Here is an 18789-nt window from a genome sequence, read left to right as displayed (position 1 = left end):
AAAACAGAATTCTTAGGTCACTCCTTAGACGAGTTATTTTTAGTCTAAGGAAGATGAGGAACTATTTAAATATCTCCATTACTAATTACCATAAATACTCACCAGCCACTTCAATAAGAATATAAAATCATGCAGATACAGATTACGCGCTTTCATTAATATCCACATCAATCATCAGACGGGGGAAAACGTGAGTGATCCGAGTGACTTTGCATCGATTGTGGCGTGGTTGCTGGTGTCAGACGGGCTGGTTTGAGGATTTCAGAATGTGCTGAGCTCCTGGGATTTTCACACAGAACAGTCTCTCGAGTGTTACACAGAATGGCGCGAAGAGAAGAATGATCAGACCAGTCCAAGCTAACAGAAATGCTATGGTAAGTCAAATAACCACTCAAATAACCAAGCGATGAGCAGAAAAGCATGTCAGAACTGACAGCACGTCAGTCTCCTGGTCTGACGAAGCTTGATTTCTGCACAGAAGTGAAGGAGATAGGGTCAGAATGTGACATGAATCTATTGACCCAACCTGGCTTGTGTCGGAGGTTCAGGTTGGTGGTGGTGCTGTAATGATGTGGGGATGTTTTCATAGCACATGTTTGGCTCCTTAATACCAAGTGAGCGTCGTGACAATGCCACAGCCACAATCTGAAGCAATTATCTGGTGCAATCTCGTCAACATGAATGTGTGTGTGTGTGTGTGTTTAACATTTGTTTAATATTTTCTGAAAATCCGACGATAGGAATGTGCAATTACTCTAGGATATAAAACATAAAAGTGGATTTAGGAAACTCGTGGGCACTAAATATATATATACCTCCTACATCTTGCACTTACAGCACTTACACAGCTGATGAAGGACGTACTGTTTCTCTGGAAACTACCTCGCTGCAGAGTTTTACTATAACACTACATTTATTACCAAAATATACTGCATGTGATGAAGGGTGGCTCTCCAAAAGCACCCCTTACTTTCTCTCTCTCTCTCTCTCTCTCTCTCTCTCTCTATCTCTCTCTCATTCTACATATATAATAGAGTATACAGTGTAGTATATAAAAAACCTCCAGTGAGTGGCACATCATGAGCAGAAACGCCTTGTCGAAGAGAGAGCCCAGTGGAAAATGGCCAGACTGGTTTGAGCTGATAGGAACGTGATAAGCAGAAAAGCATCTGCTTTCTTGTGTAAACTCTACAGGCTACTGCTTGTGAAAATCTCCACATCGGACCCGTCCATCGTAATTTCCTCATCGTGATGTTTGATGTGAAGAGAAACTGAAACTCTTCAGCTGTATCTGCAATCATTTTATGCACTGCACCGCCGTCACATGATTGGCCGATCGGATCGTTTTCATGAGTATGGGTACAGGGGTGAGCAGGGGTGTTCCTAATAAAGTGGACAGTGAGTGTATAAAACAGATCTGATGATTGTGTAAGTAGAAATAATAAAGAAGGGTGTGGGGAGAAGAAACCCGTCACTTATTTGTCAGCTAAACCCACTTCCACTTTAATATCTAAGCGTTCCTTCACACATACGCTACTGCAGTCTCAATAAAACCTCCCACAGAAATGTGTATAGAACATATTGGCATTGAAACAGGGCACCCACTGCAACACATTAACAGATGCAGCCATGCAGATTAATTCAGACACAAAATGCTAACAATCACACAATCTCTCTCTCTCTCTCTCTCTCTCTCTCTCTCTCTCTGTCTCAGTACTCTGGACACAGATTTATTGCCAGTCCAATTTAGCATAATAACCTTTTTCTAGACTGCTGCATTTCCTGTTTGTCCCCCCCCCATATTCTGTACCCCTCTGTATGTCACATTACACTGGGCCTTGAACAGACATTGTAAAGAGACAAAATGAAGAGCTTTTTGTGCTTAACACACACACACACACACACACACACTCACACACTCACATGACCTTACAGAGTGCATATATACTGTATAAGGAGTGTGGTTGTACACACATATTAAGAGAGGCATCTGAAGTGTTGTAGCGCTATACAACCGGTCGCGAGCAAAATAAAACGAAGACGAGATGCGTATAAACTTATGATGAATCTGAATCCTATCTTAATGTTGTCATGTGAAGAGCGCAGCCGTGCTGTTATCATTTGTAGGCCTCTATTACAGAGAACCTGTCCAGTAGAGGACTTCGCAACAATCCTGCCTCGATACAGTAGATGTTTCTTTGGAATGCCTTGTTTTTCCTCCTGTCACTGAGTAATGTGTGCGTGTGTGTGTGTGGCGAGAGAGAGAGAGGCACAGACAAAAGACAGACAGAGACAGTATGTTGGATGGGGGTGGCGAGGTTATTCTGATATAGCTCAAATTACTTTCAGAATCCATTCCCAGTGCTGCAACCCCCCAGCCCTCCGTCTTGCTCTTAATACGGAATAGCAAATGAGCCAGACTGCAATATCGTTCACCCCCTGTACTCCCTGGCCTCATACATATGGAAAATCATAAAGAGAATTTTCATTCTCTCTCTCTCTCCCTCTCTCTATCTCTCTCTTTTGCGCTATCTTTCATGTTTATTTCACACACACACACACACACACACACACACACACACACACACACACAAGCGCACACTCCTTGAAGCTTAGGCAAGTTGAAACTCCATGGCCTCCCCTCTCATTTCCCTGAACTTGATGTACATATAACAATGTATTCTTTATACCGGGAGTTGGCTAGCTGGCTGGTAGCCATGGCAACACCATCGCTAGGCAACGGCCGCTGCTCTCGCCGCTTTGTTGCGTATGGGTGTGTAAAGGAGTGCGAGGAAGGAGCTGGCAGCAGCAGAAGCTCAGCAGCTCGTGGCTCGGACCACATCCCAAATGTACGCTGCTTATTTCCGGGAGCTAATGAGCATCAAGCATGAACCTGACAGCAAGTGATAATTACACCAAGTGCAGAGTTTGTGTTGGTTCTGGATGGAATCTTTTATATGTGTATATATATATATATATATATATATATATATATATATATATATATATATATATTTGTGAGAGAGGGAGAGAGAGGGAGAGAGAGAACTACATGTGCTATACAAAATGGGTTAATATACATAAACATCAATAAAGGCTTATTCAAATGAGACTCGGACATACCAGAAGCTCCAAAGTGAGCTCTCCTGACATTATAATGTGAGCCAACCCGTAACACGTCATAACCTTAAATCATCGTATATATAGTGATTACGGGTTCCACGTCAATTTCAGCATCAAAACTGACAAACCCATTCGTCGTGACAGCTGAAACGTATCGGAATAAGACTTTATAAACGTGTATGTACGGTAATTTTACATCAATCGCCATAAAACACCTAAGAAGGTGTTAGATAGCTCAAACACTACGTTTTAAGTAAAGGGTTAAATTAGCCGAAAATGTTGTGTTTGTGTTTGTGTTCATGCATCAGCCTTTATTCACGCCATTGATTTCGATTTCCACTAAAACCTTCCTAAACAACGCCTTATTATAAAAACCAAATCACTGCCATAGCGTACAGTACATCAACAAAATATTATGATAGTATATTAAATAGTATGACAGGTCATTGATGTTAAATATGTGTTAAAACTACGCTCGCTGGTCACATGGTAAATCATCCAGTCCCGTTGTGGAGTGCTGGACTTCCATTCACTCAGACAGTGTAAAGAAGCCTTTACGTGTTTATGTGAAAGAAAATCTGCAATCCTTCAGCGTGATAACACAACCTGCGCTGTAGCTGACACATCAGCACATCCGCGAGTATGTTGTACAGGTGCGCCGGCTGTTATCCCTTACGTCTGAGTTTAATAGGAGAAATTCGTTCTCCTATTAAACACTATTGTAACTACGCTGGCGATATCCTCCTGTGACATCAGCATGACTCACAACCACTAACTCCCGACAATAATGGTGAAAATACAGCATCCAGCAACGTATTAGCATCAGAATTGCTGAAACACATCACAGATATTTCTTTAGAAGGGTTTCAAGGTGGAGATTTAGACTGGGAACAGATGCTGTTACGCCTTTAACTGTGTGTGTGTGTGTGTGTGTGTGTGTGTGTTTCTGTGTCATTACCATCAGAGCTGCGAAACAGGCCTGCGATCACGCAACTCTATTATTCCTTTCGCTCGTGTGGCGTGAGCGTGTGGGAGCCATTTTGAGTTTTCGGTGTTTTCGTTTGTTTAACAACGTCTTTATTCGGCACAGTCAACGTCAAAAACGGACATGTGGGGTTTCGGGAAAATATGTTTCGCAGGATGAAAAAGATGAAGAGTCAAATAAGGGGAAATGAATGAAGAGTTAAAACAATACATGAATAAACAGAGTTTCTCTCTCTCTCTCTCTCTCTCTCTCTCTCTCTCGCTCTCTCTGACTGTCTCCATAACCCACAACCAGAGTTTCAATCTACACCTTGTGTCGTTGTAGTGTGTGTGTGTATGTGTGTGTGTGTGTGAGAGAGAGAGAGAGGGCATGAGTATTGGGGGAAGGGTTAGGTTCTTAACTAGATCTCCCCGAGTCACAAAATCCAATTTTCAGGTGCACATCTAGAGGGGCGACCTCTAAAGCAAACACCAAGCTCCCCTTCCCCCCTCTCCCCCATCCCTCCACATCAATGCCCACCCAAACAACCCCCCAACATACACACACACACACACACACACACACACACACCAAAGCCTCAGTGCCTCATAGGAAAAAGAATATGAGCAGACATGAATTTTAATGCAGTTTCTCATCTCCAGTCGAGCGGTTTCATTTCAGCCATGGAAATAAATAAAAAGTAGGGGGAAAAAAAAAGACAGAATACAGATAACGGATAGATGAATCTTAAATCAAAAGCAAAGAGAGATGACGGCGCAAAAGAGGACTGGAGAGGGAGAGAGAGTTCGACAGCGTCCGACAGACAGAGAGGGAGAAATCGAGAGAGATTTAAGAGGAGTGGCAGAAAAGACAAAGAGATGAGCCTAAGAAAAAGAGAGAGCGAAAAAAGAATAGAAAGAGGGGAATGAAGGGAACATATTGAGGGGGGAAAGAAGAAGACAGGAACAGAGACAGCGAGTAAGATGGAGAGGTGGAGAGAGAAAATGGGAAAGCGAAAATCTCATCTCTTGGCAGAATAATCTGTCATTTATCAAACTGATTGAAAAAGGAGAGAAGTACGAGAGGGCGAGGCGAGGCGCTGCCGAAAACGAAATAAAGACAGAGAGAGAGAAAGAAGAAGAAGAAAAAAAGAGTGAGAATGTGGATTTGGTCCTGCTCCAATATTTCATCGTGCAGCTCGACTCGCGCCCAGGCATCACGTTCTTGTCTAGACGTTTCTTTTTTTTTTTTCTTTTTTTTTTTTTTTCCTTGAAATATTGCATGAATAATGTATGGCTGAGCTTTCATTAAAACTTCCTCTTATTAATGATATTGCTCCTGGTGTGCCGTGGATAAGTGTGGAGTGTGTGCATAACCTGGGAGATTGGGAGGGCAACAGAATGTGTGTCCTCTTACACATAATAGCGCACACACACACACACACACACACACACACCTTTAGAAACACACTGCATTATAATATCAGAAATGGACACGTTACTGCTTTTCAAACAACCGCAACAAGTGCCAAGTGTTTTTCACACACACACACACACACACACACACACACACACACACACACACACACACACACACACACACACACACCTTTCACCCTGGTACTCAGCCAGTTAACTCTAGGAGGTAAATGTGTGCATGCACAAGGACACAAAGGACACTGCATTGAGGTCAAACAAGGCAGCGCTGCATAAAAACATGGTTCGGTATTATAATATGAGTAAAATATACTGTATGTGAGGACTGCGTAAGTGTTTATTTTTTGCAGTAAGTGTGAGTGTGTGTGTGTGTGAGAGAGAGGGAGGGAGGGAGAGAGAGAGAGACATACGCTTGTGGTTGTTCTTGCGTTGAAAGGGTAGAGTGTGTCGTTCCGAGTCTTCTTCACCCTCCTCGTCTGCCAGGTGTGTGTGAGTGTAATGGTAACTCAAACCCGGGCGGTTCTTGTAGCGCTTACCGCAGACTACAACACACACACACACACACACACACACACACACACACAAAGCAGACAAATGATATTAATAAAGTTCAAAACCACAGACCACTGAACAAGTTATCAAGCTCGCTGTAATCCCGTCGCTGCTTCCAGTAGGAATAAAACGCTATACGACGCTGCGTTTACAGTAAACACGCCCCGATGTGAGGATTAACAACCGTTACCACCACAAAGTTGATGATTTTCCATTAACAGGATGCTCTGACACTGACGTGTTTTATTCCTCTTCTACCACAGCGATTTGCCGACGATTCCTAACGATTTGTTAAAGAACGACATTTTATTTCTTTTTTTATTCATACTTACATTTAATTGTTATGAAGATGAGTTCGCTCCTTACGTTATAGCAGCTATAAATACTAGTTCTCTAACCAGAATCTCTCATTTCTGTCTCATGTCACATTACAGAGGAGCTACGAAAGTATAAAGTACTCTGTCCTGAAGACTTCAAGTTACAGCTTTACCTCTGACCATTACAAAGCAGTGACACTGGAGACTCCTTCCATACACGTTAAATAAACACCTCCTCATTAAAAAAAAAATTAATTACTTCACCACATCGACAATTATGAGGTTTTAATTCCATTTTAAGTAGAGCATCTGCCATACAACTTACTGAGAATTAACTGTTGCTATAGAAACGATAATGGAAAAAAAATAAAGATAACTATAATATGAAACTGGATTTGCAGACAGTTCAAAAGGACTGTGATGTTTTTTTTCAGAATATATATATATATATATATATATATATATATATATATATATATATATATATATATAATTTAAAATATATATATTATTCAGAATATATATATATATATATAATTATTTAAAAATTAAAGTCAGAAATGCTTAGAAAGCCTGCTTTCTTAAGGAGAGTCCATTTTTCATGACATGATATAGTGGTCTACATCGCTACAGAATAACCTTATGAGTATAAATACATTAAATCCTATATTATATATGTATATATATATATATATATATATATATATATTGATGCTGATACACTGATACTCACTGTCACAAACGTATGGCTTGTCTCTGTCCTCTATGGAGGCCGGTTCCTGCCTCTTCCTCATTCCTCCTACACCGCAAGCCTGCACGGGTCAGAATAAAACATTCCGATGTTCTGGGTTTGGGTTTCTCCATGCCGTAAAATAAATTTGAAGAAATGTTCAATACAGAACTATATACAGTATATACCTGGCAAAAGAAAATGTATTACATTTGCAACTATAAATTTAATATTTCTCTAATTGATTTCACAATTTTAAGGTTTCCAATTGACTCGCCCTTGTGCATACGTACTACTACAAACTAAATTCATTATTCTAGTATGTACATATGTTAGCTATGACAGCGTGAGTGTATTTAAATTGTAATTAGGATATATATATATATATATATATATATATATATATATATATATATATATATATATATATAAAATACTAATACACACATCACATATACAGTACTTCAGTGCTACTTATACTGCAACTAAAATATTCTGAATTCTCACACACATATTTGATTTACATTGCAATAAAATTGCACTGATGTACACTGATATTCACACTTGTATATCACAATAATAATCCTGTTTAGGAAAAACGAATAGAAAGTCACTCGCTTCGTCTGTGTGCGTTTCCTCACAGAGCCTTACAGAGATGCAATTACGCTTACGTTCAGTGTTTCTGTAACTACAGCAGTGCTATGCATACACATACAACTGAACTGCAATCAAATTAACTAGAAGCAAATTGAACTAAACGGTTATACTGTGTGCGTATATATATATATATATATATATATATATATATATATATATATATATGTATGTGTATATATATATATATATATATATATATATATATATATATATGTGTGTGTATATATATATATATATATATATATATACACACATATACATATGCGTTGTTGCACATGGAAAGAAGCAAAATGTCCCCACAATGATTTGCATGTGGGAAACAAAGGCAAAACACACACACACACACACACACACAAACACACACACACACACACACACACACACACACGCACAGAACCTTTCTCAGCTCAAGATGAAGGAAGCATTAAAGCGAAGCACCCTCCACCCTTAATGACTAACTCTGTAAGGTTTGTAACACCTACGAGCAGGGAGCACATCCCAATTAACAGTGGCAAAGGTGTGAAATTCTCACACAAATCGCTGACGCTTTCGGAGCTCGTCTAGCCGCATCTGCACAGCCCTCTTTGTTCTCTAGGCAAGCTTATGGATCACAGATTTTGTGCATTTTATGCATTTACACATAAGCGTGTGCATGGACACCTAGCTGCACACGCAGAACGCGATCGTCCATACTGTGGGGTTTGAGTAAAATCAACAAAAGAAAGCATTTCGAGGGCTGGGACGAAATCTGCAATGGCGCCTGGTTGAGTTTTCGTGTCAGCTACTTTCGTGATCAGCACACACGAGGGAACAGATTAATACGCTTGTATCGTCTCACGAGAGCTGTGTGGATTACACTGTCCGAGTGAGAAAATGTGTGACTCACGTTTTGGCACCACGCGCGTTGTGCTGAGTGTTGCTGTTTTTGCGACATACCCGTCCTTTGGTGCGGTTCTTGCGCTTAGGCACGTCCTCCTCCATTTCTTCCACGTCCATCTCATGAGGAAAGTCTCCCACCAGCAGCTTCTGCGAACACACACCACAGTACCCCGTAATAACCTAGCAGTCATTCCTTCCTGATTTGTATATAGTCACATCTCTGCTTTGATTCTGTTTATCTCTGTAAAGAAATATGGCAGAGCAAAAATTACTCGTCGTTATAAATATACAACAGATGTTTCTCCTTTATTAGACGCATATTAGACGATCTAAAAGGTAATATTTGGCTAAGTGAATCTTGGACGTGTTAAACAACTTGGAACATGGCAGCCTTGTGTCTTGGTGCCCAGGTGTGTCCTCTTACACAGCTAATAGCTCTGAATGTCTACTCTTGGTTTGAGGCCTGGGTTTCACCTCTGACATCTGTGCTTGATGTTTAAAAAGGATAAACCAACATGAAGACCAGAGAACTGTCTGTGGGAGAAAAACAAGCCATTGTTTTTCTGAGAAAAGATGGAAAAGCTTTCAGAGCCACTTTACAAACACTAGCTTCACATGTTCTTCCTGTAACCCTGTGGGTTTCCTCTGGGATCTCTGGTTTCCTCCTACATCCTAAAAAAAACATGCTAGTAGGAGGACTAGATAAATAAAAGTTCCTGGGATAGACTGTGTGTCCCTGACCAGGATTTAGTAAAGATGAATGAATGAACGCGGTATTTTGACTGATTACTTGAACAGAACATAAATAAATGAGTCAGATCATTTCAGATCAATACTTGTGATTAGGCTATTATGTAATAATTATGACAAGCCTTGTCGAACTTGCATTAGGCCAGCAGCTTAATGCAAGTTAAATGAAATTAAAGCATGGAGGCAGCATGAGCCGGAGTAGGGTCCTGAGAGAACAGCAGAGCCTGCAGGGGAAGAGAAGCTCACAAGAGTTTCCTTCCTGCAGAGAGACAAGATGTAGGATCACAGGTCTTCTCCCAGATCAGCCTGAGGTCTGCAGAGTGCCTCTTAATTGAGGTGCAAATTGGCTAATTGTCGACCCGTGGGATAGATGTCATGTCTGGTGTGCGTGAGTGTGTGCGTGCGCGCATGCAGTTATGTGTGTAAGGAACAAGGCAAGGCTGTGCCGAGAGCGATGACATGCGCGCACACACGCAGACACAATATGCACATGAAATGTGTGCCCACTTGCAGTGTCTCCAAGCTGTCAATACAATTCCTGTTCATGCAAAACAGACACACACACACACACACACACACACACACACACACACACACACTGCATACAATCATCTGGGTTGGGGCTCACAGCTGATCTGATGGACTGTGGTAATGTCATAGAGAGATATAGATACTATAGAGATACAATAGAAGCAGCAGATGGGTGAGAGAGAGAGACAGAGAGAGTAGGGAGAGAGAGGGAGAGAGAGAGAGAGGGAGAGGGAGGGAGGGAGTGAGAGGGGGAGAGAGAGAGACAGAGAGAGAGAGAGAGAGAGAGAGAGAGAGAGAGGGAGAGAGAGGGAGAGACAGAGAGGGAGAGAGACCACAGTCTAATCATAGAAAAGATGTGGTAACCAGTCACGGTGAGACAGTAGAATACCGAAAGAGGCTTGTGTGCTTACAAAGATCTTATCCTTAGTTATGCTAACATTTGTTTCGATGTCTGATGTAATACATTAGCGCAGTGAAGAGAAAACAGAACAAACTAAGACCAACGTAACAGAGTCGGAATTGGAATGGTTCAGATAAGATGGAGATTTTGGCCATGAATACCTCGAATATGAATAAATGAATAAATGTACATGTAGAATACAGCATAATTATGCTACACTACGAAGAGAATAGATTGATAAGAAATCCAGCTGTCAGAAACATCAGCTCCTCCACATACAGTACGTTGTATGTAGGATTGATTTACATTACATCCTGCGTAATGGGACTTTCATGGCAAGAGTAAAAGTGCGCACACTATTCAAATATCTTGAAACGGCTGCATGTTTAAACGATGTAATGCCCAATCTGGTAAAAGTGCCAATAATGTCCCGGGTTTTGAGTGTGTGAGAGAGAGATAAGCACATGGGGTTGTATTCAGAGTCGGCAACTTAAGGCGACACCAAATGTTTCATCAATATTTACGTGAAAAGTTACTCATATTCGGTCAGGTTATACAGATGCTTCTGGGATTTTCTGGGAGCGCCATTCGGATGATTCAGTTCACCTGCACGTAGCGCACACCTCTACACACGTATAGTTTGGAACCGAAGCATTTAAGACAGCGTTTTTCAATAGACTTCCCCCTTTAAGCACAAGCACTTGCTCTGCTAGTCTGGGATAGAAAATTCATTTTTTTAAATAATATGATGTAATTTTAAAGCGAGAGACATTTTGAAAATGACTAATAAATCAGTAAGATGATATACGATCAAATTGGAGATTGTTATATTGCCAGGATATTACTGCACGAACACTCTAGTTGGAATTGTCACATTATTCACTGTAAATTTAGTTTAATTTAACACAATGGCTTCCACCTTCATTATGCAGCAGCTTATAAAATAGCACTCGATCCAGCACATCCTATTATTTTGCATTTATAAGTATTTACACGGATTTTATGAAGCCAGGACGAGGTCATGAAGTCATAATGTGTGTGTGTTCATTTGATGTGTCCTCTTGTAAACACTCATCTTTAATAGCTCAGATTTACTTTAATTCATTTGAAAAGTCAATTATTCTGATTTGAGACGCTGTCTCCTCTAATGTCCTCTCAAATAACTTTCCGTCGGTGTATAGAACTTCACATGCACTGAAGTCCACATGTAAAAGTCACCCGAGTCGCTCACCTGACACTCGCTCATGGCCTCCTCCTCCTTTGTCTCCACTTTCTTATCTAAAGGCTCTCCGCTGAGCAAGGACTCAAGGACGGGACCCTCAGGAACACCTCCCTCTTTCTTCAAGGCCGACTCGTAGTCTGATCACACACATCAATAATCCCAAAGTTACTTTAAAGCACATGCATACAGCTTTTCAGGGACGTGTCTATGACTGTATCACCCTTAAATTACACGCTTCTATAAAATCATTGCAGCCGGTAAACCCGTGGATGATATCAACTAGACATGTCCGTCGCTTACCTATCTTAAACTCGATGGGTCCCAGACGTGGATCGTCCAGGATGTTTAACCGTTTTTTCTTGCGCCAGCAGCGAGCTGGGTAAGTGTACAGCTGCCCCGGAGACACGCCTGCAACCCAGAAGCAAACACAACACTGGTACAAAACTCTTTCTTTGCAAATCAGGCTTCTTCAGATTCTTCACATGTTTCATTTTTAATGGGTAAAGAATTTTAAAAAAGCTACATATAAAAATATATATTTAACTACATTCATTCAGTTATCTTCAGTGAAGCGCTTTATCCTGGTCTGGGCCACCCTGGATGGGACAGCGAGCATTACCAAGCCACCTATGTGCATGTGTTTGGGAGGCGGGAGGAAACCAAAGAACCCAGAGGAAACCCATGCAGACACAGAGCTCAGGATCGAACTACTGAACCCGCGCTACGCTCCGAATTTGTAACGAATGTACTCGAATATATATATAATCCATTAAAGTACAAATAAAACGCCAGTACTGTGCAACTTAATAGGTTTTGCAGGAAGCTTTAAAAAAGGACCGTCTCCAGATAAAGTACAGCCCTCTACTGTAGATGATGTCAAACAAAAGCTATCAATTAATACCCCGAACGTTTCGTATTTGAAAAGCAGCAATCAGATTTTGACACTCTGAGAAGAAATTTCTACAGAATGACATTCTCTGATGGAAGGCAGTGGTAGAAAGCGGACAAAACACACTGACTTGAGTGAAAGCACTGCTACTGTAGTAATCATTCACTTGAGTAGTAGTAAAAGCACTCATCAAATTGACTTAAGTAAGAGTAAATAAGTCATCTGGTGAAAAACTGGAGTTATTACTTTACCAGTTGCTTTTCATGTGTCTACAGCTGACACAACTAATCCTTTAGTTACACTAGAATGCATAACTAAGTGAGCTACACTGAAGTGAACACCACGTCCATTATAAACAGGTAACGTTAACTAGCTACCTAACTTAACTAAATGCTATATGGGAATTCGGTAGCTTGCTACATCTGTTAGCTTACTAGCCAGCTAGTTCATGTTAATTCATACAATACATGTCGCTAGCTACTCTCTAGCCATCTAGCAAAGACGTCCCTTACACATTATCCTGAGCATTACCTATAGGCTGTACCAGCACTTAGATATATTTAACACAATGGCTACCAAACATGGGAGTGACATCTTAAGTTTAATACAAAGCTTTCATACTGTAAAACATCTGGCTAGCTAGTCTAGATCACTCAGGTAACCAATGGCTTGCTTGCATGTTGTATGGTAAGTGAAATGCTGATATCTCCACACGTTATGGCGCATGATTTACATATCATTAGCACTGGACCTGGGATGCCTTCACTGTCTCAGATATTGCTGCAACTTTATTTTAATTATTTTACTGCATTTGAATTACGAGGTGTTGATAAATGAGGTAACTGCCTTACATCTTTTCTTGTTAGATAATGTTTATTCTAAAATTTTAAATATCTGCTAAATTGAGAACTCATGCTTTGTAAAAGAACAAGTTTGTGTCTCTTTAACAGACACCGGCATACACACACTCACCCGGGCCTCGGTGGTTCTTCTCCATCCATATGTAGCAGTTGCTCTGTGCCACGCCAGTCTGTGAGTCCAGGAAGGGCAGACGCATGGAGCGCTCGGCACACAGGCGAGCATTATAGCTTCGACAATGTTCAATCGCCTCACGATAAAACTCCTCGCCCAGGCTAGAGAGAAGTACAAGGGTGAAGACATGATTTAATACTGGTATCTGCAGAGAAACGGAGTTTGGATATTTAAATCTTTAAAGCAGTGGGCTGTGTGAAAGCATTCTTGATCTTGTCCTACTTCTATGTAGTAAAAACACTGTGTGTAATAGCCAGAATCCCATGTTTTAAAATGTTACGTTTTTCATGTGACTTCGAAACAATTATTCATGCGAGAAAAATCACATAAAAAAATTTAAACCACATCCCATACGTCTTAAAAAATTAATATAAAATAAATGAATCGTATAAATCGTGAATAAATTGTGAATCGTGTGACTTTTCTGTAAGGGTTGGAAATATTCCAGGCTTCTGGGCTTCTGCATGATTTTCAAACTTAGAGATCTTTTTTTCAGGCATAAAGCAAGTGCAACCTCGCAAACATGAACCTTTAGGCTGGACTACTAAAATGCCTTGCTGTCTGGATGTTCCAGAAGGTGCATAAACAAGCTCCAGTTACTCCAGAAAACAATAGCCAGAGTCCTTACCAGAAACAGAAGTTTGATCACGTTATCCAAATTTCTTTGACTTCTCGAAAAACGTTGCATTGAAAATACTACTAATGACCTAGAACACACGAAAAGTCTCCCACTACACTACGCGAGTGAAAACGTTGGTCCTTTATGTGCCGTCATGGCTGCTTTGATCAAAGTGTGCAGGCTCTTTATGAGTACCTAGAATAATGAAGACTACAGCAGGGGGCTGACATTTTCTTACAAAGCCTCCCATCTATGGAACAGTATTCCAATTAGTATTTGAGACTCAGACAAGGTCTCAATCTTTAAGTCTAGGCTGAAAAAAAATTTTTTTATCTAGTGCTTCAAATTCACTGTTAGGATGGAAATCTAGCCCTGACTCTTAGACGGACTCAGAGTCCAAAGAGGTCACATACTTTAAAGTTACATACTCGAATGCAGGCTATATTAGCTAGTCAGTTACATAACTGCAAGCAAACAATTTGTAATGTAAAATAACAACAACCAAACTGAAGTTTATTTAATCCAAACCAAATCCATTCAGTTCATTTTATGAGATTAAGTTTGTGTAGTATGAAACTAAGCTTAACGCTTCCTAAATCAAGTTTTTACAGGAGTAAACAACCTGTTTCGCAAACAGAGGTATTTTAAAGCCCTTTTCTACCAACATACGAGATTATATGCTTTAACTAGTCAAAGAATTGGGTCACAGTAACTGAAATGCTTGCACACAAAAATAAAGTTGTGTAACATAAATGTAAGGGAACTGCACCCACAAGTGAGGAGGACGGTTAGAGAGAAAAATTGCTCCAAGGATTACAGTTGGAGATCTGCAGAAGATGGTAGCATTTTGGGGTCACCAAGTCTCGAATTCTACAGTTAGACACCACCTCCACAGCAACAAACTATTTGGAAGGTGCACGAGGAAAAAAAAAAAAGCTTTTCTTTTCTTTTTCTTTTTCTTTTTTTTATCTAACCACGAACATAAGCGCTTGGAGTTTGCTAGAAGATACTGGAACTTTGGAACTGGGATCTATGGACAAAGTGGACAAATATAGAACTTTTTGGGAACTTTTTAAAAACGCCGCGTCTTGGTTTGGTCCCTGATAGCAGAGAAACCCTGTTGATTAGCAGTAAGACCTTTTTTGACTCAGTTTTTGTACATATTACAAAATATATATGTATATACTGCGCTGGATGGAAGATCCCGAATTCACCTCCGTAATTTCTATCCATATTTTGGTCTTTTCAGGTGCTGTGGCTTTGCCGAATACACCATTTTTTCCCCCATTTTAACTTGAATGAAAAACTTTTACCAGAGTATTTATTTGTTGTTGGGGGTTTTTTTTTTGTCTAAAAGCTGCCATGGTGAGCTCACAGAGAACCCCAGATAACAGGAAACTAAATCTCAGGCTTCTCCTTCACCTGCTGGTGCGCTTTTCATCTCCAGAAAGCCCTGAAACTCATTACGTAATCCCACCTTACCATTCGACTGATGCCACTTATCTCCCTTCAGCATCAAATCATTTTCATACAACACTTTATCAACAGCTCAAAGTAGCCCTAAGATAAAATGACACTGTCACAGTTTATGAAGCAACAAGAACGATGCATCTGTCACCGAAAGCAAAGCAGCCCCTTCAATTTGGAGTAAATATCCTGTGACATCACTATAGCGCATTTGTGCTCTAATGAAGAATTTCGTTCCTTTAAGCCCAATTCAACGGGACGCTAAATGAGGCTGAATGACAGCAACCACTGTGCTGAACAAACCTGAATTTTTCCAGGACACTGATTTACAGGCACACAAAATCTACAAGTAAATCTCTTCTGCTCGCAGGCGCTATAGTGCCCAAGATGAGCAGATTTCATGTCCATACTGTTTGCTTTTTAATTCATAGTTGTCTGATGTACGACAGGTTTAGCAACTTTTATATTTAAAAAAAAACAAAAAAAAACAATCCCTATTCCTTATTGACCTTTGTGAAACAGAGCATTCCGTATTTAATTTATTTAAACACCTTGTTTACTTTCTGTGGGGAATATACACAATGTGCTACGTCATATACTCGTCTTAATGCGCGTAACTAGGACTTAACTAGCATTCCATGTGTTCTTATGTTAAGTTAGCGACCCCTTTTTAGCCTAGTCAATAACATTCCACATAAAAATGCGACCGAGCTGCACACTACACCGGCGCTTTCACTTCTTTCGCTGTGGGCGAACTAATGAATTTATGATTTGTCCACCCCTGTGGACGTACCTAGCATGCTAACATGAACCTTATTGTGCAAGCCAGGCTGCTCTGATGCATAGCAGTGTCACCAGCTAGGATGCAGTGCAATAAGCCTACCTGTTCTTTATGACTGTTCCACTCGATTGCCTGGAAGGAAAATAAGAGAGAAACATGATAAGAGAATGAGGGGGGGGGGGGGGGGGGGGGGGGGATAATTGCTATTAAAATCTGTGCTGTGATTCGAGAAGTCAAATATTCAGCTGCTGTTAGAGACTTCCCTAATTACATTACACTGAAATGCATTAAAGCTGTGATTTATATAAGAAAATGACAGACTGCATTCAGGTAGGTAGTATTTTTTATGGGGTTTTATTTATTTATTTATTTATTCATCAAGGGCGTTGTCGTTGTGGAGAAAGAAAAAAAAGAGTGAGAGTGCAGGTAATAGAGGGAACAGATAGATCTGAAGCCCAGAGTAAACACGAGTGGAGAGCCTGGGAAAGCAGGTTGGAGTGTGTAAATGCATGCGTGTGCTGGTTTTTAACAGTTGACCAGTGGTATTGAACCCTGTGATTTAGTTTTTATTTCACTGCTGTAGCAATACATGGGGAAAAAACCCATAACAAGCTTAAACTACTGTCTGGGGTCCAGTTTGCTAAAAGCAATATAGAGTTAACTGCTAGAGAGAGTATTTAAAATGATGGCTCAACTGTTTTTTGGGGGTTTTTTCCTAGACAGTTTAAAAGCATGCCAATATACTCGGACTGGACAATATCGACAAAAATAATCATCATGACTATTTTGTTCTCTGATGACATAAGGATGTTTTAATCACAGTTATTTAGACTTCAGCAAATTTCATTTCAGATCAACTGAAAACAAGTCTATGTTCCTTTATCAGTACAGGCACATAAATTAAACAGAAACACAATCGGTTCCAAAATAAATCAGCAAATACAACTAACAATTACAGAACATCAGTGTATGCGCCCAAATAAATGATGATTAAATGGCCTAGACGCGATAAAAGCTCGTCAACATCCCAGCTGATTGTGTACAATTTCACCACAGCGATGCTGACTTCTCAAATCTGATTGGTCAGAAGGTTTTCGATTCATTTTCTTTAACAGAAGCTCAGACAATAGTGCTGCCTGCCTGGTGTATTTCATATTAATGCACTTGTTCTAATGTGTTACCAGTTCTATAGTAAAAGGGTTAGGGTTAGGGTTAGACACACACTCCGCATAATTTAATCTACATGCTGTTATATAAGAACGAAAAACATATCATCGTCGTTACGGCAAACTGTAAGGAGATGTCCGTTGTCAGGAAGTTTTATGGACCGAGGACTTTCCATTACCTGTTTCACAGTAAACAAGAGGCTGGAGAGAGAACGACTGTTTATAGCTGCTATAACATAAGGGATAACAGGAAATAACTTGTCTCATAGTGTTTACAAAGCATTAAACTTACTATAAACTGTTGAAATGAATTGAAAAGCGCTGCGTGTCATTCGTTAGTAAATTAAAAAAATTGTACTGTAGTATAAAAGGAATAAAACACTTTGAAAATAAGCAACTTTGCAGGGGTGTTAACTGTAACTCTGTAACTTTGTCATTGATTATTTATTTTATATATATATATATATATATATATATATATATATATATATATATATATATATATATATATATAAAACAGCACTCCCAGTAATGTTTTACTTGTTCAATGAAGACAAAAATCATTATTATATGAAAATGATTATGATTATTTGTGCAGCCTTACAATATACTGTATACTGTGTATGAGAGCATGATCGAGGCCCGCATTCTAGCACAACACACTATCAAATATCCAAATATGGCATCAAGGACGTTATTAGATTTAGTTGCATTGCGTTTGTTGCATTTACATTTATTCATTTGGCAGACGCTTTTATCCAAAGTGAGGTTTAAGTGAGGCAGAAAACAGTCTACGCAGAGAGCTGTGAACTGAGCCGACACTGATACAAGCGCCGCAAGACTGAGTGTCCACCAACTGACTGGAGGCAAATAACCACACACACACACACACACACACACACACACACACACACACACACACACACAAATGCATAATAATAATAACAGACTAATGTTTCTCACAAATATCACAAGCAATCTTTGCCCATTACAATATCAAAAATGTACATTTATGTATGCAAATGAGACTTCGTATAATTAAATGAAATATCTGCAAATTTGCATACATAATAAGACCAGAATTGTACTCTTTGGACGATAGAATTGACACGTTTATTTCACAATTTCACGCTCATGAGAAATTCTTACAGAACACTTTGTGTGTGAAGAAAATGCGTCGTTATTTAAAATTAGCCCATACCATTTTTCAGTATAAAATCTAACATACATCCAAAAATAATTAGCATGTTATATTATCCTTCTGAATAGGGATG

At 39.8% G+C, this 18789-nt stretch overlaps 1 protein-coding gene across 1 annotated transcript in view; it reads right to left on the bottom strand.

Annotated features, from left to right (window-relative positions):
* dpf1 (double PHD fingers 1) overlaps positions 1 to 18789 on the bottom strand; it is a 40553-nt gene that overhangs the window by 11424 nt on the left and 10340 nt on the right. Inside the window, exons 2-8 of the mRNA XM_017491747.3 lie at positions 16452 to 16481; positions 13423 to 13583; positions 11862 to 11969; positions 11571 to 11698; positions 8716 to 8805; positions 7126 to 7204; positions 5934 to 6065 (exon numbers count right to left, since the gene is read on the bottom strand). Of these exons, the coding sequence (XP_017347236.1) occupies positions 5934 to 6065; positions 7126 to 7204; positions 8716 to 8805; positions 11571 to 11698; positions 11862 to 11969; positions 13423 to 13583; positions 16452 to 16481 (728 nt within the window). The remainder of the gene's footprint in view (positions 1 to 5933; positions 6066 to 7125; positions 7205 to 8715; positions 8806 to 11570; positions 11699 to 11861; positions 11970 to 13422; positions 13584 to 16451; positions 16482 to 18789) is intronic.

This window comes from Ictalurus punctatus, chromosome 17 (genome assembly GCF_001660625.3).
Source record: "Ictalurus punctatus breed USDA103 chromosome 17, Coco_2.0, whole genome shotgun sequence".
NCBI lineage: Eukaryota > Metazoa > Chordata > Actinopteri > Siluriformes > Ictaluridae > Ictalurus > Ictalurus punctatus.
The sequence above is the reverse complement of the archived record's forward strand: the minus strand, read 5'-3'. Positions and strand labels throughout refer to the sequence as shown.